Genomic DNA, 25,842 nt, shown 5'->3' with positions numbered 1-25,842 from the left:
TGCGGCCGCCCCTGCCAGTCCAGCTCACGTGGCTCCCAGGAATTCTAGTCAGGCTCCCCAGCTCCCAAGGTCACGGTGCCAACTGCCCACCCCTGCCCGCCAGTATGCAGCTTATAAATACCCCAGGGAGACACAATCGGTTGCAGTCACAGCCTCGGGATGCCTCAGCTGTCTCTTTCCTCTCTCTCTGGTCATCCCCTTAGACAAGCACTGCTGGTGGGGGGGTAGCTTGGGAGGGAGCAGACTCAGGTGGAATCGTAGCTTTAGGAACAATACATGCCTTAAAAAGTCAGGTGTGAACAAGGCAACTTCAGTGTGTACACACGTGCAGTGTTACACTTGCAACAATGTACTTGATACTTTGCTAGGCACAAAATTCAGCCTCCCTTTTGAGGACCTCAGCTGGCATCATGAACTGTTTTTGTGGACATAGGTCAGCTCTGTCACAGGTTTGCTGCAAATACACCGCTGACTTCCTAATTTTAGGGACAAGAAGCTAATCATCCTGAAAACCTTGGTTCTTGACTGAATGTTGCTCCCTGCCATCAGATGCCTGTGGCAATCCTCCAAAAGTTTCCAACAGAAGTTGTCAAAGGCACAACTTAAGTTCTGCATCCAGAACTTGCTGATCTTTTATGATGAATAACAATAGAGACACAGAACAACAGATATCTGCACTTTTTGGTTGCAGGAGAGAAGTGTTAGCCCCATTAAAAGATAGCTTTATGTCTCCCACACTCTGTTGAAAAAATCAGATTGGTTCATCTAGGAGTCAAGTTTCATACTCTCACCAATGTGCTGTGTTTTTAATGTTTTTAGTGCAGCCTTAGTGGTCTAGAGATTTATTCTGTCCTTCCTAAGAAGATACACCAAACATGGGAGGAGGGGGGCAGGTGGAGAATGCTACAGGGATATCTAATGTTTTTCAGATACAGAAGTTCCAAGTTTTGTGATCCTTTTCCTGAGCAAAGGGAAGCAATTAAAATTTGAAGTTTTAACAGACCCGCCTGCAAAAGCAGTCATGTCTCCAGCTGCCTCCCTGCTTCTAGGTGAATTTGGTGGCAGTTCTTCCCCAAGCAAAGGTAAATTCCTACAGAATCACCTCAAAGGGTACCAATCAGACCATCTTGGTCTGTGTCAACAAAAACCCAAGGGAGCCTTCCTGAGGTAATAAATATCCTTAAGGAGAGCAGGACACAAAATAAGCAACAACAGTCTACCCAGAGGCTTTACATCATAGCAGTCATGATCTTAAGAGATTACATCTGTACCTTTATCCAAAATTCCCTCAGACAAATATTTCAAAAAGAAAAGCACTTTAAATTGTAGAAGAGTTTTGCTACAGTAAGACCAATTCTCTTTTGGGAGCTCATATACACTATGATATTTACATTATTTAATTTAGCTTTGTTTTTCCAAGACAGATGATGTGGTAGATGATGTTTCAGCATAGACTGTGTACTCTCAAACTCTGGATGTAGGAACTATGGAAAAATCTATGGATGTGCAAAAATCCCTTCAGCAGCACTGTTAAAATTATTAGCTAGGTACTTTATAGATTTTAGAAATTCCAAAGAAGTCTGATTTGGAACTTTAAAAAAAATCTCTCCTCCTTGCAGTAATTCTTATATGTCTCTCTGGGTGTAGGTGCTGGGATGGAAACAAGATGCAGAAGGAAATCCCCTTTCAATCCCCATGGAAACCATTGATAATGGTGAGGCCATTCAGATTTCTAGACTTGAAGAAGTTTGCAGGCCAGGAAAGCAGAATCAAGCCAGGATTCAAGAATGGGGAAAACAAAAACTGTGTAATTCTTGGAAGATCAGACTACTTTGCAAAATTAACCTTCCACAAGAGACCTGCCTGTAACTCAAACTCATCCTGAGATTCTTTTGGACTTCTTCAGCAAAACACTGCTCCCTTCCCCACACAGCATAGCCAAAGTGAAAAGAGGGTGCCTTGCAGCCTGACAAAAGCCATCTAACACGAAATGATCTGCCCTGCATTTTGTTAACCTCACTTTACCTCCTTGCTTTTGAGCACTATGAAACAGTGCTTACGGTCTTAGGAATCAACTCGCAACTCAGCTGTTGAGATAAAAACACCCTAGTAAAGTAAGGACTAAATCCATCAAGTTCAAACCAGTCATTTTCAAAAAAGGAGGAATGTGCTCTGATACGGAACATACCACTCTGAGCCCAGTTGCAGCTGCCTAAATAAGGAGGGATAAAAGATCAACACTGACTGCCTGTACTACTTCAAAAAAAGCAATGGCATCCGTCTGTGCCTCAAGACAGCTCTAATTCATACATGATTCAGGTACAGTTTCTACAGTAAACAATCCGCAGTTTCTTCTCAGGAACTGCAAATAAATGAGCCTGAATGGTGCTTGGCAACATCAAATTAGGGAATCTTACCTGTCATGCAGCAGAGCTACACATGCCGTGTGGCTCATCACGCACTCGCTTCTTCAGAGTGACCACACTGACCTGCTTCTCCTCTTCCCCACAGCTCTTCATAATGCCCTCGGTGACTCCTGGCCGTATGAAGAGAGTGGAATATGGCTGGTAAAGTCAGGAAGACTGGAGTCAAAACAAGTAGTGAAAGGTGGAGGTGGATGTGAAGAGGAAAAAGGTTTCTCCTAAAACATTCAGCATCAGGATTTCATCTACAGCTTCGTGTATTTCCTACTAATGCTGATAAATATCACAACTCATGTGAAAATGCTGATTATTTTCAGAGATTAATACACTGGCTCTTAGGTGTAGTTTGATTGTGTACTGATTGGTGGTGGCCTTTTAAATTAAAGGAAATGCCTTCCAAAAAGCACAGACCCAAAAGGGATGCAGTGTCAGTTCTGTAAGATGTAGCTGACAAAGCTGTGATTGTGTAAGACAAGGTGAGTGACCTTTCTGCACAAGCTGGAATCTTCCATTCTGCCTAAACAAACCCTATTTCTGATTCAATTGTTTCTCTCCATCCTTCGCCTCAAGTTGTATCTGAACTGAAATCCCTCCAGCCTCTCTTCTCAACAGCTGCAAATTAACTGCAGGGATCCCAGCACAGTCTGTAACAGGTGGCTTAGCGCCTCGTGCTGCAATTGGTGCGCTCAGGGCAAGGAATGCAGCACTGAATCCTGATGCTTGCAAATGCTCTCAGATTTACAATCATGTAGGAAGTGATGGGGTGAAACAGAGTATGCCAGATAACACAGGAAAAGGACATGGAGGAGAAACACAGCTGCCCTAAAAATGCTTGCAAGTCTCCAAGATGCAAGACAGCAGAAGGAAGGAATAATGTAATGGAATTTTAGGAGCTTTCAGAAATGTGGCAAAATCATGGCCATTGTGGTACTTTCCTTCTGAGAGAGGCAATATTCGTGTCAAACTTGTGGCAGGTTTCTAAATGAATTATGCTTTGCCTACGCCAAATACTTTTTATTAATTTGAAATGAGTTGTAAAGATATCTTAGTTCTAAGACCAAAGCAGGTAGCCTTTGCTTATCACTAGTAAGTAATCCACATCCATTCAGGGTTTCCCGGTGTAATACATCCAGGACCAGGAGCACTGGGGCTGCAGATACCTTGATGCAGACAGATTCAGCAAGCTTGGCTGTGTTCCTGGAAGGGGAAGGAGGCAGTGGCAAGTATGGGGCTCATGAGAGCGGCATCAGCTGGTGCCTCTCTAATCCCACACAGCAGCACGCACTTACGCTGCTCCTGCAGAGGAGCTGCTGTTATGCCCAAGGTATTGAGCCCTTGAAACACTCTGAAGCACAAGTGCATGGACAGCCAAGTGGCTACATGGCACCAGTTCTGTGAGGCTGGATATGCCTACTCCTCACTCCCAAGTGTTGCACGTATTTGCATTATCCAAGATCCTCAGCTTTTCCATATCTAAAGGGGACTTGACTGTCCAATGATACAAAATGGAGGTACATCAACCAGAAAACCTTTTCCATTTCTACTCAAAGTAGCTCAGGACTTGACTGTCAAATGATACAAAATGGAGGTACATCAACCAGAAAACCTTTTCCATTTCTACTCAAAGTAGCTCATCTGCACAGAAGTAAAAATCCAAGGTGATACTGTACATGCAGAGCAAGTGGTATTGGGCCATGAAAATTTTTGTGGCTCACAGCTAAGAAACTGGAAAATAGTTCTCTCATCTCCATCTTCTCACACTTGGACCCAGAAAGAACCTCAAGTTTAAGACACAAATACAACACACAAGGACTCTTCTCAAACAGTTTAATAGCAAATAAACAAAGGAAGGTACCACACTTGGCATATACAAAATGACTTGTTGTCGGTGTGTCTGTGCAATTAAAACAGCTTTAAGTTGCCCTTTGGGACAAAAAGAAAAAAAAACACACACACAAAAGGAAGAAAATTCCTTTAACACATACTCGCTTGTTCCAAACTTGTAACAAATCTTTTCATTTTTAAATCCACTACACAAACTCTGTGATCAGATCAGAAAAGCAACACGCGCTCCTCTGCTTTTTAAACCATTAAAGTAAAATCTGTAATTCTCTACAGAGTACAACACAATTTCACACAAAGAGACATTTTGTTTTGCAAATCAAAACAAGAAAAAAAGGAACAGCTCAAACAAGATAAAGAAAAGCATTTCTACGACTGAACCACGACTTCGAGTTGATTAAATCCCGTTAACTGCAGAACAGACTCTACATTTGGTCATAGTGGCAATTTGTTTTCTCGTCACATTGTGAATCACTTTACATTGTTTTCTAGTAGAAAAGGCAAAAAACTGTACAAAACCCCTAGTGTTAAATACAATGTTTGTACCAATAAAAAAGCCCACAGGTTTGTCTCCAAAATGTAAATTTTCTTTTTAAATTATTCACAAAAAGCAGCCAAAAATCAGAAAGGCAGCTGCTGCTCCACTGTCTCAAATCCATTAAAACCACCACAGAACAATTAAAACAACCAAAGGAAGAAAAGGAAAGAAGAAAGGAAAGAAACACCCAACATTTGGCATTTTGGTTTTCTTCAGATATTTTTCCACAGGTTTCCCCAAGGTTCCTTACGGAACCAAGCGCACACGTACAGAAACGTACTGGCAGTTCCTCCATACACTGCAGGGTATCAGTGCCTCCCGGCACAGCCCTGTGCATTCAGACTGTGGGACTAACAGCAGCCAGCCCCCAACCCTACTTCCCAAATAAGCGAGTCTCTACCCTTTTTCATTCAGCCTCACGATTCACTCCCAGGTACATGTACCATATTCAAATTGCTCTGTTTTGTAAGCAGATTAAGGACTGTCTACACAAGTCTGGTCAATACCTATTGAGAATACAGTATCCTCAACCAACTCAGGAGTAGGATAGAAAACAATCTTTGCATCTTTACGTTATCCTGAACACTGGACAAAATTAGGATTTCTATCCAATCAAACTCTACTTGTTTTCTTAGCAAAAACCCTTCTCCTGGAATTCCATTTCACATTATTTCAACTGTTAAGATACCTACACTAGCTTGCTGCTGCTTCTGACTGAAACTTCATCACAGCACGCACTCTTCAGGTGCCTTCATCTAGAAGCTACTTCCCAGTTTCTACTTGTGCAGATGGTACGTAGGGCAGGGGAAGCCTGCTACCCAGAGAGCAGTAACCTGTTCTAGCTCATCCTGAAGCCAGAAAAACTGCTCAGCTCATTACCCAATTAAAAACTAAACAAAAACTAAAAAATCTCCGCAGAGATTCCCCAGCTAAGGCCCTTGAAAAGAGAGCTGGGGATGGTACCCTGTTCAGGTAACAGCTTCAGAGGCTGTTGTATTGTGCTTGTCATTTGGGAAAAGAGCCAGCAGTTATTGGACCAGTGTTACAAATGTTTTCTCTGGGATATTTAAAACACTTTAATTCATGAGCTAACCTAGATCCTTCCAGAATCCTGCCACCAAGCTCTGATTGATGGTATTAGATTGGAGCTGGACTTCACAGAAGTGTGCCCTGACTGGTACAAAATGCTTAGTGCTTGAAATGAGCCCTAGCTTCGGATAACTTTGGAAACAGAAATATTGTGAGTTCCCCCACCTTCCTGCTCCAAGCTATCCCCTTCCACCAAAACTTCCAGTAGGGGAACAGTGTAACCAAGCACCCTCAGAGCTTCTGACAGCACTGGAAATGGAGCAAGGTCCAGGTGCTCTGTCAGGCAGACAGTCTAAGTGCACAGGTAGATGCCCTCAGGGGGCTTCTGATCAGATATTTGTCATACCAAAACCACCAATTTAAAGGATACCTTTGAAACCCATTAAATTGCTCAGTTTTTGCACAAACTATAGAAAACAGAGAGGTGAAGGTGATATATACGAGGGTGTGAAGAAAACAGCAGGAAACATGCACAACATTTCTGGGCACTATCTTAGTTTGAAAGATTAAAACAAAAACATCACATTTTGCTGAGGAGATTGTAGTTACAAAAAAACCAAGCATGCCAGAGCTTAACAAAATACAACATCAACTTTGATCAAATTTTCACTGCAGACTGATAATCACACAGGGAAGCAGGGGAAAAAATAAAAATAATAATACTTTTAAAAAAAAATCAGTAAATGCCAGGGCAAAAATGTAGCTACAATCAGAGGAAAATGTAGTTCAAGTGTTTTCTGTTGATGCCACTTCAAGTCACAAGTTTGAACTCATAAAAACACATGCTGTCTCCTCAAGCACAGAAACCAGATCAGCAAAATGTGACTAGGAAGTCTCCTGAAAGATTGAGTCACACCATATAATTGACTTTTTCTTCAAACTGTGTTTTTAAAACTAAGCACACAGAAAAAACTAAGCCTAGAAAGTGATTGGCTGTATGTTCACAGAAATACAAATACTCCACAAGGTATGCTAGCAAGGCTGCTCTGAAGACAAATTACAAAGAATCAGATTCACAAAATCAAGTGGTTATCTTATGAAGGTCTAGAAAAATAGAAATTCTTTTATATTCAAATGCAAGTTTAAATATTCCCCTTCAGCAGTCTTTCTAGCAAAACCAATTTGGCAGCACAAAAAAAAAAAAAAAAAAAAAAAAAAAAGAAAAAAAAGAAAAAAAAAAAGAAAAGAAACATAATAAAAATACACATCAGCATCAAAGGTCAACACAAGGTCAAAGGTGAGAGTTCAAGCATCAGAGAAGCTGAAGAGACAAGGATTTGGACGATGTACTTGAACGCCACATCGACATGCTTTAGGCACAACGATGAACAAACGGCAGGAATCTAGAAAAAAAAACAAACCAGAAAGAGGGAGACCCACTGAGTTACACAGAGCAGTACATCCAAACACGGAGAGAGAGAACAAGAATGGGCACTGTACAATGAGATCTCCTGGGGAAGGGAGTTGACAGGGAAGGGCAGCACATGCCAACGATGGACAAGTAAAAGTCAAAGTACATGAAGGACACCAAGTAAACATCAAACTGCCAGAAACCAAATGGAAGCAGAGGCCTGGATTTCCCTCTCAGCACCCAGTGTGTGGAGCATTCCACAGCCTAGTGACACACTGGTTAGCATGCAGTCACCCTGCCCTGTGCCCAGTGTGTCCACTACCTCTGTTTAGAACAGAGTAAGCTCCCTCCCCAGGAGACCGATTCCAAAAAATATGACTCTAGGGCAGACATTTGCCCACAGAGACTGAGACCATGAGAGACAAGACAGAGGACACAAGGGATTCACAGGTGGTCTGACAGTTGAGACTTTTCTTGCATTCTAACATGGGAAGATCTTAGGCAGTAGTAGCCCAGCAAATCCACGTTCTTTCCTTTAGCTATAGTCCCTTCTCATTCCCTAGGAGCCCATGTAACTGGGGATGGGTGATTTGGAAAAGGGGAAAAAAAAAAAGATTATACAAGACAAAAAGCCCACACATCAGAGAAGAATTCCTTAAGACTTGACTGCAAGTTAAGACTTGTCCTAGCTGAGCACTTTTCATACCATTAGACCTGCACAGGGATTTTCCATTCCCAACCTTTTATGTAACAGCCCTCAGCTCCCTGGCTTCATGAGGAGGCGATTCTGGGCTCTGAGAAGCTCTACAGTCACTGTTGCCAGTTTGATGAGCAGAAAAAATGTGTTTCCTGAAATTTTCTTAAAGAGTTTATAAAAAAGTAATTCTTATATTAAGTGACATAAATACCTCTGTTCCCTCCCCTCAGCTTGTGAGCTGCAAGAGACAAGGAACATTTTGGGATGAGAGTGGGAGGCAGAGGAGAGAGAAAGCAGATTGTTTTCTTATTCTACCTCCCCGCACCCCCAACTCCCCTTTAGCTCCTGTTTGTGGCCTTAATCTTCAGCACATCTCAAAGCTTCTGGTTACAGACTAGAACAAGGTGAGATTTGCATATTATCTTACATAATTTGAGAGTAGCAAGTGTTGCATTCTCCTTCCAAAGCAACAAGAAACACTTTGTCTACTAAATCAGCAACATTCCTCTTAGCAGAACTGCTGAGATTAAATTGCTTTTCATGCTTTCCAATAAAGGGAAAGGACTTTAGTACAGAGTTTAAACCAACTCCAGCAAACAGAGTACAATGCAACTCTTGCAGTTATTTCTATATTTCAAGAAATACTCTAGATAATTTGCAGGTAGGTGACAGATTTCACTCCTAAACCAGAAAGGCAAATTTATCATGAACTGAGGCATGAGAAACAACAAGAAGCATGAAATCAAGTGACATCTAAGCATGCACCACTGAAATCCTCTGTGTGATTTGTCTGGGGATTTTCTTGATATGGATTTTTCAAATATTTCACTCAGCTATGTTGAGGGCAAAGACTAAGTTACGTCAAAGCCCTATGGAAAGACTGGCCTATAAGAACAGAACCATGAGATGCTGGACAAGGTCTTAATGACTTGGAGAAAGTTATTCCAGTTTGTCCTCGTTTTATTCTCACAATAGTGATAATTCTGCCTTCTGTGTTTTATATTTTGTGGCAGGTAAGCTCAAGGCTATCAATCATCTTTAGGTTTAAATATCTGCAACAAGAAGCTTTCAAAGCATTTTATCTGTTCATAGTTGCACCCTTCATTTGCAATTTGCTTTATCCAAGTTGGTTTTAGGTATTTCCAAATAAAATAGGAACAGCTTCATTCTACTTGGTTGTTCTTCCCTAATCCATAGCCATTATCAGTTCAGTTAGATTCAGCTTGCATGATAGAATTATCATAATATGTGACTTTCAGTATTCAGGTGAAAAGCTTTTTCCTGACAGATACATTTGCTGGTGAGATTTTTCTGAGCTGGAATTTTTTAATAATGCCAGCTTTGTACTAAAAAAAAGCTAAACTAAAAAGAGCTATCATGTTTTGGACTATTGATTATCTAGGGACTGAAGAAATGATGATTTCATTTACTATAGTACTGACACTAAGCAGTATCAGACTAAGTCCATAATTCTTTCACCTTATTACAGCAGTAAAATCAAGTATCTCCTGAGAAAAAGAATCAATCTATTAAATAGACTGTTTCCACCTTGTAAACTAAAAATATATTAAGTATTTCCTGGTGGCACACATAATAAGGAATTCTATTTCATCAGAAGTCCTTTTAGCTTTTATTGTAGAAAATCATGTTCTTTGGTTTTAAGCATACAGCATACTTTGTCCATGTGGCTACTTCAGCCAACCTTCTGCAGTTTATTTGAACTCACCCAACTCCTATTTTATTATCTGGGAAGTAAAGCATTTGACACTGATTTGATTTGCACTTGAATGAGAGTATGATATGAACTAAAAATAAAATTTAAAAGCCCCAAGTCCCCAAAATCCCAGACTTTACTGCCAATAAGTGAGGAAGAAAACTGGCTTAAGACTGAAAGGCAAGAGCAGCCTAAATCCTCACAATCAGCGGCAGCCACCAAACAGACACAGAAATGTTGACTTTCTCTGATCAGTTTTGTTATTAGAAAAAAAATCTGCCCAAGTCACAAACTTGATACATTTATTAACTTTGGCAACATACACATTGATACATCGAGAAAGGGAAATCTGAAACAAATACACAAAAAGGGCAACATCTTCAGCTGGTGAAAACTGATGCACCTCTACTGCATTCAGAGAGCTGAACTGCATTGATTCAAACCATCTGAGGATCACATCTTTTAAAATTTAACCTGCATAGATTAATCTTCTTTTTCTTTTTGGCAATACTTATAGTTATGCCAGTAAGGCACAAGAGCTAGCCCAAGTTAGGTGTCTTAAGGTGATTATGTCTGGGAGGAGTCACTGATCAAACTAAGCCACAGTGTAAACTGGTGAATCTCCTAAAATTAATAGAAGTCGCACCTATTTGCAACAATGCCAAGCTTGATCTGTAAGTTACAGTACTGAGGACACACTATAGGATGAAGAAGCTAAAATATCTAATTTGGGGCAACTGCAATGAATAGTAAAGAGGTCAGAGCATCAGGTTAAAAGAAAAACAGGACAAAGGTCTTGGATAGTACAGTGGGGTAGGGTGCAAAGAAGGTAAGAGTGACTGTAGAGACCCCAGAGCACAGTGCTCTCCTCCACTGGTTCACAGCATTCACCTTCCTCGTTTAGCAGTTGTTGGGCTGCAAACAGGCCACTGAAAATCAGTAGTTTCAATCATGCACATCATTATGTGTGTAAAACAATCACATTCAGGATTCTACAAAACCCTGGCCTTTTTTTCCAGTGAAATAATTTAGGTAATAAATATTCTCCACCCTGGAGCGGTATAAAACTTCTATAAAAATAGAAACAACATTCTTGGGTACAGCAGGTTGCACTTGGAGCAGTTGCTCCCAACTATGTTTTTTTATTTTTTTTTTTTTTTTTCCTTTTTTTGAAAAGTATATAATTTATATATATATATATAAAAAATCCCATTATCACCCTGGAGGCCTTCACACTCCCAACACTCTTTTCTCAGAAAACCAGGACACATCTTTCCTATGGTGCAGAATTCAAGTGTACATGGTTCACTTCAGTGTATGTTTACGTTTCTAGAGAGATTCAAATAATTAACATAGAAGGGTACCACATGCCAGCATAACTGGGAAATTTGGCAATCTGGCCTTCGAAACTTTGCCACCACAGAATTATTTAAATAATACTGACAGATTTACCTGTCTGCCATCAATACGGACAGACTGACATCAACTGTTTGATTTTCAATCTAAGAGTTGGAAAGGGCTCCCCTTGGATGTTACTTATCAGGCCTTGTAATTCTGAGGTTTGAGATCCCAGGGGGCCCAGTCCCTGGAAATGCCCAAAATTCCCAATAGATCACTGCACACAAGTGGGGATTCTGACCCGAGATCTCAGGTTTGATGGGTTTAGTGCTCCTCCTGCTGGAGTAGAACACGAAGTCCTGACCCCACATCTGACCCACACACATCATTTAGCAGCTGGATCCCAGACTGCAGTGTTAGCTGGTGCCCTGGGAAACAGCCTTACAACCCAGGAATACAAAGAAAACAAGGAAAAGGAGATATTATGAGGTAAATTGAACTTCTGTTAAACACACAGAAATTGTAAACTTCCTCTTGTGACAGAGGTGGATTTTGGTGGTTATAAAATGGAACTCTACACTGATTTCTTGAAACAGCTCAGGCCAGAGTGTCAAAAGTCCTTTGAGCCCCCTAAAACCAGTGAATATCAAAGGCCCTTAGCACTGCACTAGCAATTTCACTAGTGTGCAGAAGAAGTGTGTGTTCACTTAGGAGGTGTGTTCAATTTTTTTTCAATAGAAAAGATAACAGTACCAAAAGGCAGAAAAAGATTGAATGGCTCAATACTCTGGTTCCGCAGCTCCTGGTTTAGCCTGTTTTGCACTGACACACCACCTTAAAGGAAAACTGCAGTAGAAGGATACACCTAATTACTAGACCAAGTCACTGCACAAGTTTTGTTCAACAAAAAAACCCCAACAAAACAGGAAATTATAATTTCAATAAACAATCAGCACTTACATTATGCTTATGAAAAGGAATTCATAGCAATCTCTGCAAAAAAATGACATTATTCCACAGAAATGGGGAATGGGATCAACTGTTAAGAAGAAAAATAATCAAAAATTTCTGCAGGTTATCAGGGATCTAAAGCTTCTTGTTTCCAGACCCACATGTATTCATCCAGACTAAGCTGCCTCTACCCTTCCACAAAACCTAGATAAAGTACATAGGTTAAGTTTTCTTATATATGGAGAAATTCACTGCATCATTAATATTCCACTGTAGATAGAGTGTGAAATTTTCTGGGCAGAGACATTATCTAATAATTTTATAAAGTGCTGTGTACATTCACAGTGCTATATAAACACTAGTTTATACATAGCAAAAAAAATCTGCAGTTTTCCTTTGGCTTGTTAGTGTGTTCACCCTTTTAGCCCATCTCCCGCTTTAGAGATGATTTACTAAATCCCCACTGTTGGCATACAGTTAAGGAAATCTCAAAGAGTGGATGGGGCATGACAAAGGCTACATGGAGCCAGTTCTTTCCCACCCAGGACTCTGTTCTCCTTGCCCATCTTTGTTTTCATCAGCTGTTCTGTGTTATTTCTGCTTTCCCTTCTCCTCTCTACCCCAAGGCAGTGTGGTGTCAGTTTCTGCTGCTCCCTTTAACCTTCTCTCCCCACCCCAAGGAGCTGGCATTGGTCCTTCTCAACACACACTGGTTACAAACACAGCAAACTTCAAATAAGGGAGAAAAAAAAAAAACAAAACTAAACAAAAAACCTCAGTGATATGGCACCTAAACTCCAAAGTAAAACACTGGAAACAAAAGCACAAACTTGTCCTCCATCCGAAGCGGGATTCTCAGCAGAGGCTGCAGCAGAGTCTTCAAGGGAAGATGTGCCAGATAGAAGGCATGGATCAGCTTCCAGGACTGTAAAAACACAGCCTTAGGGCTTCGAATCACTAAGTGCGCTCCTCTCCAACTTACCAGAAGATCCTTCTCACTCCAGTCCCGGAGGGGAGGGTGCTCAGTATGGCTTGCTGTCGTTCTTGGAGCGCTTGAGCTGTACTTTCAGCCGCTTCATGCCGATCTGGAAGCCGTTCATTGACTGAATGGCAGCCTGTGCAGAGACAGGATTGTCGTAACTTACAAAACCTGAGGAAAGGAAAACACACAATTACCCCATAATTGCCAAAGCTGCCCACAACAGCTACTCACAAGTGGAAATGCAAGCACTCACAAGGTCAGAGAGGCTTGCATGAAGTGTCATTTTCAGAAGCTCACAACTGTTTTAGACTCCTCATAATAACTTCTAGGGGCTCTCAAACAAAGCATTGATTTCTGACATATGGAACTTTGGATAGATATACACAGCTCAGGAAATTAAAATAGCATTTTCTAGTCTATCAACAAAATAAGTACTGCTGCTTATTTTATAAGAACTCATACCTGGGAAAAAACCAAACCTGGATAATGTTCATCCAGATCCAAAAGCTCATTAAACATACAAGACTGAAATCACCCTCATGACATTATGGGTGCAGATTTGTTTGGAGTGAAATAGCTTGTCAAGGAAGGGTAGCACTGGTACCTCTACTATGTGTAGGATGCTCTCAGATGAGAGGTTGCATATCATTCCTGGAAAAGATTATCCTGAAAACAAACTTCTCCAGGGTTTTGAAGGAACCTATTTTAAATAACTCCACTCAATGTCTAGAGTGAGAATAACTCCCACTCCAGTCAACGTCTACCTGTCCATAATATGCAGGTGTCATAGCTGAATGATCAGCATATTTTTGTATTCTCACAAAGCACCAGATTGTCCACATCTTTTGGCTCAAATAGGAAAAAATTCAGGATATTATGTAGACACAAAGCTATCAAAACTATAGAGAAAGGCTCACCTCTCCTATTCCATCACAATAAATCTCCATCTATAAAAAGTTATGAGAGCTTACAGCACCTCAAAAATGCAATACGGTACCCACAATAAATATATATGAATATATTAATAGAAATAATTCATAATCATAATGTACTAAGTAATATAGAGAGCAACACAAACTTATTGAAAAGACAGGAAGAGGAGGAACTATCTCAGGTTTACAGTCTGCAAACACAAATAGCAGTAATAGAACATTCTGAGTTAGAAGGAATCCACAAGGATCAAGGAATCCAGCTCCTAAGTGAGTGGCCCATAAGGGGATCAAGCCTACAACCTTGGCATTATTAGCATCATGCTCTAACCAACTGAGCTAATCTCAGGGAGAATTATCTAGGGCCAGAACACAACTATGAGGCACAACAGTATGAAATTGGGAAAAGCAAAAAGTCACATTGAAAATACAGTTTATTGCTGGAAGTGTTTGGTTTATTTAGTTTTTTAGGAATATATAGAGATTCACTACTTACTTAAAAGCTACACTAGACAATATACTGAAAAAGAGATTACTAAAAAAGCCACCTTTTTACAGCTAATGATTTACAGAATGATAAAATATTCTGAGTTGGAATGGATCCACAAAGATGACTGAAGTCCCCGCACAAGACATCCCGAGAATCACACTGTGTGTCTGAGAGCAGTTTCCAAACACTCCTTGAACTCTGTCAGGCTGGTGCTGTGACCACTTCCCTGGGGAGCCTGTTCCAATGCCCATTCACCCTGCAGGTGAAGAACCCTTTTCCTAATATCCAACCTAAACCCCCCCATTAAAGGCTTCAGGCCTTTATCTTGGGTCCTGTCACTGGTCACCAGAGAGAAGAGATCAGTGTCTACTCCTTTGCTTCCCCTCATAGAGAAGCTGTAGATCCAACATACCAAAACACTTGCTTAGATTGGTCTGCTTGTCAATGAAAACCTTGGCAGAGACGACATTTCCAAATGGCATGAACATCTGCAGCAGATCCTGATCCCCAAACTCCTGGGGAAGATGGTAGATAAACAGATTGGCTCCCTCTGGACCTTCAAACAACAAGTAGGATAATACATTCAGAAAGAGCATGGATACCATATACCCATTGTACAAAAAAAGGTGGAATAGCCACTCAAGACAAATTTTCTAGATAAAACAATGAAACTGCTATTTACACTACTGCAGAGCACTTGATTCCAGAATAAATTAGCATGACCCTTTGCTGGGATTGATCACTCAAATAATTCTAGCTCTTTCTCACCACTTTTGTTTGTACTTTACACATTGTGCCACAACTGGTTCACAGATACTTGCTGTAATGAAAGCTGAACAGTAAGTCTGAGTGCTAGATGTTGACTAAACAAAAAATGGCTATGCAAAACCTGTGGTCCCAAAGCAACTAAATAAATTTCCATACAAAACACAAATAATCACATTGCTTGTAATCCAACAGATTCTTTTCTAAACATGCTACCTTCTGCTGAAAACTTAGTCCTACATTCTACATTACTTTACACTACTTATTAAATTTAACCTGAATCTGAAGAGTGAAAAGACTGGCATTAAGTATCTGTTGGAAGATATGAAGGACCAAGAAAACTACCTTAACAAAACCACATCTGATTCTCTGACAGTGAGCTGTAGACTCATATTCTCCTTCCCTCTGAGAACATGGAGGAATATGATTAAGGAAGCACTTAAGACTCGACAAACCCCATGAGAAACGTCTTGTATAAAAACTACTTTGAGCAGCCCTTAGTAGAAACATCCCACAGTCCTTCTTTATCTTCCGTAACTCCTGGATTCTAAAAAATGCCACCAAATAAAAAATCTGCAGATAAGGTAGGTGCAAGGGCTAAGCTGGCCCTTTTGAAAACCCCTCTCAAGTAGTTTCTACAACTTTCTGCCTACCTTCTTTTTGACTTCCTGCTGCACCAATACTCTGCTGCGTTAAGAGACTCTGGTTATAGAGTGTGGGCAGTGCAGCAGCAGCATATTGCTGGATTCCAGAATAAGCCTGTGTGAGGGCTTCCATTGTGCTACCTGTCCCATTTGAGAGACCACCACTGCCAAGTCCTCCATTTAAGGCTGCCATTCCTGTATAAGAAAGAGGAAATAAAAGATGACTGAGTGCTTCCACTGAGCCAGATCAATAACCTTTCAAACGCTCTGCATGGTTACAAAAAGCAGGGAGCAGAAAAAATCACCCCAGAGAGCTAGCCCAGGCTGAGGAATGGTAATCAGCGATTCCCCCAAGCCACCACTACACATCACTTACCTGCTAAAGAGCTAACGTTCAGGCCTGCTGTAGCACCTGCCAGCGTCTGCAATGCTCCAAGAGAAGCCATTGGATTAACAGAGGAGCTGCTACTGGAACTAGGTGAGGAACCTGCTATTAAAACAAAATAATTAAACTTCAACTAATATTTTTTTGGTCCTGATAATTCAGCTTCTTCATTAAGTTATTCCAGTAGAAAAAACTATTAAGGAACAGATCCAGGCAACTTTATGTAAAAAAAAACCCCCAAGCCCACTTGATTGATCACACTTCTTATACGTTCTAAGCCCTTCCTCCATTTTTCGAAAGTTTCTACTTCATCATAACATCTATTTTTTGTAGCAATAATAATGTCAGTAAGTCTAAGACACAAAAGATTGAGACATTATACAAATGTTGGCTAAACTGTATCTCAACATAAGATAACCAGCAGTGATGCCCTGTTTCCTGCTGCCTAAAGAAAGAGTCTCTTGCTATGTATTAACATATATCCTTGAAGCATCACTCAGGGTGAAAAAGACCTGCAACATAGATACTAGGGTCACTGAAGAAGGCTGAGCATATGGTTTTCCAATACTGCCAGAACAGGAACACCACATGCCTAGATTAATTTGACACATTAAATAATTTTCTATTAAAAATCCTACTGCCGCAGCTGGGGCTAGGACTGAGAAAAGTCTTGAAATGTACATCCAAAAATACAGAGTCTGTCCTCTATTGGCTATTCCAGCAACGTCTTCAACCACACTGACTCAGTAAGAGAAGTCTGCAGATACAGTATCTAGCAGAGTAACAGCTTACATGGCCTACCAATTTCTACAGTTAGTTCTACAGAAGTCAACATCAAAATCATGAGAAAAAAAAGTTTTCCAAGTTGGTATATCACAAGAAACAGAAGTTCAAATTGAGGTCATCTACAAAGATTTTTGGACATCATAAAATAAGAAATGCTTAGTATTTTTATGATTATATAGCAGTGGTTTTTCTAACGGGTTTGTGCACTAGTGAAAGAGAAAAGCTATGTGTATTGCTATTAACCAAGAAGTTGAAATTTACTGCACAAGATGCACTAGAAAATATTTATGGCTGCTAAAAATTAAAAGATACTGAACACTGATGCTGTAGAAGCATCTTGTAGTCTCCTTTCAAGAGGAATTTATTGGTTTGACCAAGGGGGTAAGAGAAGAACTGAATTTGAGGCATTTTCAGTTTTCCTCATGTTTCTGTGATTAGCGATTATGCTGCATACATCCATTAAAACTTTAAAGGAATTGTTAGCATCTTTCAAGCAGTTTCACACACACTACATATTTACCACTTCATATATGTGGCACAAAGTCTCAGCTGGGGTGGGATACTGGAACTATATAAATGGAATACAGCCTAACAAGCCCCAGCGAAAGCTCTACCTAACAAAAGCAACATGAGAACCAGAGAGCTGCACTTCATACCACCTTTTGTACTAACAGAAGAAATGATACACCTCCTCTAGTACATGTTTAGACAAACTCTCCTAATAAATCAAAAATTGAAAGACGATGTCCCAAACTATATTTCAAGATACTCTGAGGAAAAGGAGATACTTCATGTCTTATTATCAGTAGCATATTAAATGTTGGGAAAAGACAGAGAACAAGTTACAGTATAACCCTCAAGTTGGTAGAAAACCTAACACAGCTGGCTGAATAAAAGCCAGAGTTCAGAAATCATAGAGTTACCTTGATTTTAAAATATCACTTGCTTCTGCAACATTTCATTGCTGATCTTTATAATTCAAAAAGACACTATATTTGACAGATGAGAACACCACTTAAAAACCCTCCCAAACCTATCCCAAATAAAATAGTAGCAGCTAAGAAAAAAAAGGCTAGAGAACGAAGTGAGAGAGAAAATGGATACCTTCCCTATTTTAAAAGGTTGTGATTTTAAATAAATTCAGTTAAACCACTATAAAAAGCTGATCACACAGTTATTTTAGTTTAGCTGCCTTTATCAGAAATTGCTTTAGGCAAAACAAGAAATGCTTTAGTACTGAAAATGCCAAGAAAATGGAAGACTTGTCTGTATTTTCTTGATCCTATGTATGCAGGAATTGAAGACAGCATCCCATTTCTGATGATGACAAAAGGCAGTTAAGCAACAGTAAAGCAGAAATACAGGGCAATTACAAAGGACTGCTTCCTATGCATGGTCTGTATACCGACACAGCCATCTGTGAATCTAGGATTTTTTCAGCCAAAGGCAGTGTCTTTGTAATAAAGTTATGATTTTCATTCATTAATTTCAGCGCAATTTGAACACCGAATTGTTGGACTCTACTATGTTCTAAGGCACAACTTCTGCAATTTGATCATGCACTATGCTAAGAAAAATCTTTTTTATTTTTAAATTATCAGGTGACAACTTGACCTGAAATCATGCAATTATTTTCTTGAAATACCTAATGACTGGTTTTTCCCTATTCATCTTCATCACAACACTAATGCATTTCTAGGCTGCGATCATATCCTTCTCCCATGTCAGTCTTCTATTTTTCAGGCTGTTGCTAACAGGGGAGGAGTGCCACAGTTCTAGTCATTATTTCTGTTGTACAGTTTTTCTTGTATTATATTTTAGATCAGAAAAGAGAACAAAGCAATGGGGATGGAAAACCAATATTGTTTTATACATGTTCTTTACTCCATTCCTAGCATTGTTTCTGTGCAACTTTTGGTGGGTTGTTGGGTTTTTTTTCTTGCTTCTAAAGTTAAGTTTCTTAGACCTATCTACTGAGTTATATTTAGTCAAAAAGGCTAACTCTAACAGAAGCAGTTGAAAATATTTAAAGTTTTCAGAAAATTTGAATATGTAATAAAGAAGAGCTTTGTAGAAAGATATATGATTAGAAAGATAATGAAACTTGGACAAGGACATCAAGTAACAACTTGTGGAGGTAGGTAAACTGAGGGAACAGTAAGCCTGTCCTAACTCAGGCAAGTAGCATCCAAGCAATGACCTGAAGAGAAGTTAAATTCAGGCGATGAATCTGACTGAACTGTGCCGGAATTAGTTCCAGTAAAACCAGAAATACTATGCTATCTCTGAAAACAATTTTGTCAGAGACACACCAAGGCCAAGAAAATCATCTAAGCTTTGCTGGACCTTTGAGGTTGTCCTTAGAAGGAGTGAAAATGGAAACATACCTCAGTGTTTGCAACCATTCTATTCTGTTCTGGAGCAGACAATCTTATTGGTGCTTGAGTCAAAAAGATGGCAGACAAGACACTCCTATCCTGAGATACTTCTATAATATTTTCTTGAACATCCCTTTTACGAGCTAGCAGTTTAAGTGAGTTTGTCTATGGCCATGGTCTCTGCAACAATAACTACCTAACAGCAGCAGACTGTTCAGTTCCAAGAGCAGCTGATCTTCAGCAAGCTTGAAGGTTTTACTTCAACCCATTCTACATCAAAAAACACAGTTGTGCTTGGAACTATCTAAAGGAAATTGACTGAAATGGGTAGGAAGACAGCACAATCACAATATGTAACCCCTCTGAGTTGAACCATTTTGACATGTAACCTATGCATAGTCCATGAACTGCACTGTGTAGACTTCCAAGTTCCCCAGACACAAATATCAGTGCAGATGAAGGAAGATCAAGAAGGCAACTATGGAGAAGGACTGTCTGGATTTTTCCACCAATTATGCAGTTTGAGGAGAGATGTCCAAATAAGCATCAGGTGAACATTTGGATGACAGATGGAGAGAAGTCAAGGAGTTAGTCATCTCATCTGCAGTTAGGTTTAAGAGGTTATCACAGTAGATGTTGCCATATGTCCCTCAGACAAGGCAAGCACTTACTAACACATGGTACTGAACTGCTATATACTGAGTTTCTTCAAGGTCTAGGTGTGCTTCAGGAGGGATAGATGTTTTCTGTGTGGAGTCCAACAGCCTTCTATGTGAATACATACAGAGTGAATGCACATATGAATATTAATCCAAATAGATTTTCAAGTTTGCTTAAAGACTCAAGAGTTTAAAAGCTGCATAATTACAAGCAATTATCATGGGATTGAATGTGTCTGTATACATTGAGGCTTCCCCTCATCCCAATTTGAGTACAGTTTTAAAAGGTGAAGCATATTTATACCTCTAAGGAAAAGCACTAGAACCATTTCAGAGTTTGATGTCAGTGACTACTTATAGACCACAAGCCCTCCAAAACTTTTTATTTCTGTTGAACAAAGCTAATCTTTACTCTTTAAAATTATACTTGAAATTAGGTTTAAAGAGCAATACAGTAGTGCCTGCTTCATGTTGCAAGCCTGTGAAGAGTGAACTGATACATCTGTATAGGATATTAATACAAATGATCCTTCATGATAACTGAATTGTTAACACACAATCATTTATTGATATTACTGACCATCAGAAGGTTATTTGGATTCAGCACAGAAAGTACTGGAAAATGGGCTGCTCCCCACCCCCTAGCCCCTCCACCAGCATGATAAAAAATGGAACAGACTCCTCAAATATGTCTCTCGCCAAGGAAAAAGGAACCTGTGTAGTTCTGTGGAACAGCCAAAATTCACAGAGGGGAAAACAATTCCAAAGAACTGCTCAATAGTAGCATAACTTCATTTGAAAGGGACCTTTGTGGATCACCCTGTCTAGCAGTCTGCTCAGAGCTGGTCTAACCTCTGAATTTGAAAGGGTCCTTTCTGATTGCATTCTCAGTCTCTGAAATGATGGAGATTCCACAGCCCCTCTGGCATCTTGTTCCTGAGCTTGATCACTCTTGCCATTAATTTTATTCTTCTATCTAATCAGAATTTTCTCGGCTGCAACTTGTGCCCATTGCCCTTGTCCTTTCACTGCATGCTTCTGATAAGGGACTGTTTCTGCTTTTTCTAGCACATCTGACATTTGAACTTCACAACCTGCCAGCCCCTTTCTCCACCTCAACAAAACAGAGAACAAACTTGCTGCAGTCATTAGACATGACAGCCAATAAGGAAATCTTAGCTCTAAATGCCAGCACAGCAAATTGTAACCTGACAAAGCATGAGGAAATAAAGGAGAAACTCTCAGATATATTCACCTTTGTGCTTCCTTTATGATGAAGAAGCATTAGTGGGTTATAAATGCAGCTCCTGTGTAGTCTGAACTTTTCACTGTTTTTTGGTTTTGTTTGTTTTTTAATTATAGAATAGGATACATAGCTGGGGGTCAAGATAAATTTTAAAATTTCAATCTTTTAAGGATTGCAGACCACAAAGTTCTTATGTAAATAATGTCCAGCAACAGAACACTCTTTGAACTAAACGCTTCCTTGGGAATTTCTTTAAGTAGAAAACTGTGCAAAGCACCCATGGTTTAATTCCCAATCATGTGACATAAGGTTTTCTAAACAGCTTTTCCTTGTAATCTCTTTATAATCTCTTAGCCGGCTCCTTGGTCCTCCTACGCAATTCAAAATCTACATGTGGAAATTTAAAACCCCCTCCCCTCCAGCCCTCTTTGGTCTCTCACAATCACAGGTGAGGATGTCAACTCTGTAGGATAGAAGCCAGAGATGCTGGAAAACTGACACCCTGAAAATAGAGGGTCTCCCTTCTCATGCCAGGATTTAGTAAAAACTCGAAATAGGATAGAAATAACTGAGTAGAGTACTGATCCTTGTTTGTGACAAAAACTTAGCAGGTCTGCCATAAGCACAATTGAATTTATTTTAGTTTTTTGCTTGTGGCATTTAATGATCACTTTTAACAATAAGGCAGCAAAAAAACACTACTTGGACATTCTAGTATTTCTGGTTAATATACATATTCTAAAGTTAAAAAACCCAACCCAAAACAAACAAAACACATAAAAGCCACACAAAAGGAAGATACTGATTTTTATGTGCAACTCATACATTAAGTTCTAGACAACTACTTTCCAGTAAAAGTGCTAGGTGTCTGTTTATACTACTTTTATGAGGAAGTTATAATATTCTTATCTTCATTAATGGAATAGAAACTGTATTGTTCTAGTGCACAGAATGCATTACCTCATGCTAAAGGCATTTTCTCTTTCCATATTGAGAGGAACAGGATGTATTTACCACAGTGCCTGCCTAAAATCACAGATAAACCAAATATGTGATGGAATTGCAATAACATGACTGGAAGGAGGTCACCTACCTTTCTGCTTCATGATGACCTCAAAAATTCTTTTTACTCTAAATTAATCTGACCATTTGGAGGAAGAGACACAGCAGGTAAAAAAGCCTTTGCTGGTGGCAAAGATATCTACCCTGAACAGAGGCCAGTGAATCTACTAGTAAACTGTTTATCTATTAAGATCAACATGAAAGTGACAAAAAGGGATAGACAAAACAGGTGACATCTGTCCTGAAAGGACTTCCAAGGCAATGCATGTCAGGCTACAGCACGGGCAGTCTCTTACCTGAGCTGGTGAGCACACTCAGGGGGCTGCTGGAGGAGGTGAGTGCAGCGGTGCCACTCGGTGTGTTCTGAGCTGCACTGGCCGCAGCTGCCAGCGCGGCCAGGTTCTGTAACTGCATCGCATTCAGTCCTGCAACACAGGCAAGAATGTGGAGTTTCTCCTGTAAGAGCCACCATCACGCAAGGGTAACAGATCCAGCAACCTCATCACAAGGGAGGAACAGGAAGGAGCTTAAAAGCAACAGGCTTAATGCTAGTTACTGCTCTTTTCTACATTGCAATTCCATGCTATAATTAAAAAGGTTTTGTTTGGCCAGATAGATGTGATTCGGGAAGAGGCCAGGTAGTCATTACCTCAGATGGAGACGCCAAAGTACAGAAATTTTCAAGCAGTGTTCTCTCCAGTCAACAAAAGCATAAGAGTGAAGTCAGGGTCTGAGAGCTCATGCACTCTCATTGTCCCTCCACGCTCTTTGTATGGGGACAGCAGTAACTGCAAATTCTTTCACGAAGGCCTCACACCACAGTGGCCACAAAGTAATGGTTTTAACCCACCATCAGCTGAGCACCAGCATGTTTTGTTTGCTCCCCCTGGCAGCCAAGAAGCAGCAGTCAATTGTGAGACAATTGTTAAGTGGCAAGTCCTGACCACAGATCAGCCAATGTATGTGTAGGCTGGTCAAACACACTGGCAAGGAAAACAGGAAGCCTCAGGCATGCTGTGCATAGGGAGCACGGAATACTGCAGGGGGAGGAAGGGACCCCTGTGCTTATGAATTTTACTGGTCAATTTATTCATCTGATTCACCTTCATCTTGAACCATCCTTTTTGAATGAAACCATTTGGTCAGTACTGACCGTACTTTGTCCTCTTTTCCTGTCACAGAATTATCACTAAAATGGATCTCCTCCTTAATTCTGTATTTTAGCCATCCTTGGGTAGACAAGCCCCATTCTTCCAATTCTGCCTCCCCTCACTCTTCCCTTACCTTCCATTTTTTTTGTCTCTACCTTTGATTACTTTAACAATTCCTCCTCTCTTCATCTGACTTCAGACAACCTCTAATATTTATTCCCAACATAATTAAAAACAAAACTAAATGAATCACCCTTAATTTAACAACATCAGAACATCCTAAGCAGAGGTGGTATCTCATCTTTTGGATACTTGGTAAGACCTTGGGAGCAAAGCACACAACTCAAATAATTAAAACATCAGTTTTGTAATTTAAGCATGTAAACAGACAACATAAGAATGTGGCAATGCAGTATAAACTAATTATTTTCTAAAATAATTATAATACCTTTAGGATAGTTTGTTTGGGTTTTTTAACTTTTTAAATTGTTTTCTCTTTGTGGCAGGGTCTGTTTCCCTAGGCAAATTTAGTTCCCAAAACAAGTGGATTCTGCCTCTATTTAGATACACAAGATTCCATTGTAACATAAAAGCAGGAAGTTAAAATCAAAAAGTTTTCTATTTTCCTTTTATTGTGCTACAGAGGGTTAAAAGTGCAAGTGTTGGAGCTAATGAAGAACAGAGCAGCTTGTTCCTTACTGAAGCAGTTTGTCATGTGCACACAGCACCTGTCCTCTTGTCATCACACTGTTTTCCCATCTGCTTTTAAACAGCTTCAAGATTAAATTTTGTTTACAAAGTCTGACATAGTTTGGGTTCTAATTACCTACTTTTCTTTCTATGAATTTCAAGAAAGGAGATCAGCTGAGATATTATCAAGACCTTAAAACTACGAATTTTTTGTAGAGAATCACAGATTTGGAAAAACCATGCAACATGCTATTTATACGTCTGGTTTCTCAATTTTTAATTTTTTTTTTTTTTTAATAGTGAAGACAGAATTACCCTGGAAACTTCTCAGTCTCAGCTAGTTACCCCCTTCCCTCTGCTCCAGTCCTTACTGCTGTACTTTCTCCTTTGTTACATCTTGTTTTTAAGCAGACACAGGAGGGGAAAAAAGGCAGCATCATGTGCATAACAAAATAGATCATCACCACACAGGATATTAGTGAAACAGACTTTTAAAAAAATTGCTTTTTGCAAGAGTCTTAGATCTAAGAGCTCTGAAGAGGTAGGTATAACATGAAAGAAGTCAAAGTAGGAAGCTGAATTTAGAATCAACTTCCAGTATAAATCAAAATTCTTACAAGGGAAAATATAACACTTCGCAAAAGCTTGTAATTGTTACTGATGGGTGCACCAGCCAACACAAGTCAATCTACAAAGACACTTTTGGATGAACTTCTCCACAGACAGGGCGTGTGATATTGGCAATCACCATAAAACTCCAGGAGGCAATTTGAAAAGTTAAAAGTGTTCAGTATTAAAATCAAAACTATAGGTTTTTCTGCCAGCAGAAGAGTTTAGGTAATGTGGTGAATGGAGTTGCTAACATGTGTTTTATTATTCCCAACTGTGTGAAGACAAAAGGGACAACCAATCCAGGACTGCTATACTCAGTGAATATTCTGACTAGCAGTCCACAGCAAGGAATTGGGCTCATATATATGAAGCTGATATCTCCCTAACAGCAATGGCATAATTAACTGTAATTCAAATGAATGAATAGAAGAATCTGAATGAAGGACTAGCTCACGTTTCTAACAACAGTGTATTTCCAACTTCCATGCTTTGTCCTTAAATACATTGAAAATGGGAAAACTAAGAATCTAGTACCACTGAATACATGTGCATTAGTGCCTATTTCAAAACACAGTTCATCATGTATGCACCTGTTTGCATGAGAACAAATACAGAGAGCATTCTTTTTATTATCCATAAGGGAAGATAATTTTAAATGCCAGAGGTTGGGTAGATACCACCACTTACCTTGGGGACAAGAGTTAACTAAGATTAAGAAGGAACATCCACACTTGTAGCAGAGAATTCCTGTCATTTCAAAGGAGTTGGTAAACTCAGGACTACTTATTTCAAATGAGATTAAAATGCCTACAGCCTTTTGGCTACTTTCTCTACCCTTGTTCTCTTTTGTTTGGCACTGAATTTGTCTTCTGGTGGAAAAAAACTCACCTCCCATGGGGTGGAGGCTGCTCAGTGTGTTCAGGTTCCCAGATGAAGCAGCTGCTGTCTGCTGAAGGAGCTGCAAATAAAGCTAGACATTACACCAAAAAACAAAACAAGAGTGAGAGTGAGGGCTGGCTCTGCTTCTGGGAGAAACTGCATCACACCACAGCCAGAGCGCCGTCACAAATGAATTCCTGCAGCCCATGCACCACACCATAGCAAAGCGTAAAGAGAATTC

At 39.8% G+C, this 25,842-nt stretch overlaps 1 protein-coding gene across 13 annotated transcripts in view; it reads right to left on the bottom strand.

Moving 5' to 3' along the window:
* Positions 1-2,448: 2,448 nt before the first annotated feature.
* Positions 2,449-25,842, bottom strand: part of CELF1 (CUGBP, Elav-like family member 1) — a 63,421-nt gene continuing 40,027 nt past the window's right edge. For 6 of the 13 annotated variants that reach the window (XM_017742060.1, XM_017742062.1, XM_017742063.1 and 3 more), the window contains 7 exons: positions 25,611-25,692; positions 22,566-22,694; positions 16,130-16,243; positions 15,763-15,948; positions 14,757-14,900; positions 12,926-13,093; positions 4,235-7,235 (listed from right to left, as the gene is read on the bottom strand). In XM_017742060.1, the coding sequence (XP_017597549.1) occupies positions 12,966-13,093; positions 14,757-14,900; positions 15,763-15,948; positions 16,130-16,243; positions 22,566-22,694; positions 25,611-25,692 (783 nt within the window). In that variant the 3' untranslated portion in view covers positions 4,235-7,235; positions 12,926-12,965. Of the gene's footprint in view, positions 2,537-4,234; positions 13,094-14,756; positions 14,901-15,762; positions 15,949-16,129; positions 16,244-22,565; positions 22,695-25,610; positions 25,693-25,842 lie in introns of those variants that run through there. The other 7 variants (XM_008639411.2, XM_008639413.2, XM_008639410.2 and 4 more) reach the window with 5 other exon arrangements.

This window comes from Corvus brachyrhynchos, unplaced genomic scaffold (genome assembly GCF_000691975.1).
Source record: "Corvus brachyrhynchos isolate BGI_N302 unplaced genomic scaffold, ASM69197v1 scaffold115, whole genome shotgun sequence".
Taxonomy (NCBI): Eukaryota; Metazoa; Chordata; class Aves; order Passeriformes; family Corvidae; genus Corvus; species Corvus brachyrhynchos.
Note: the sequence above shows the minus strand (reverse complement) of the source record. Positions and strands in the feature narration are given on the sequence as shown.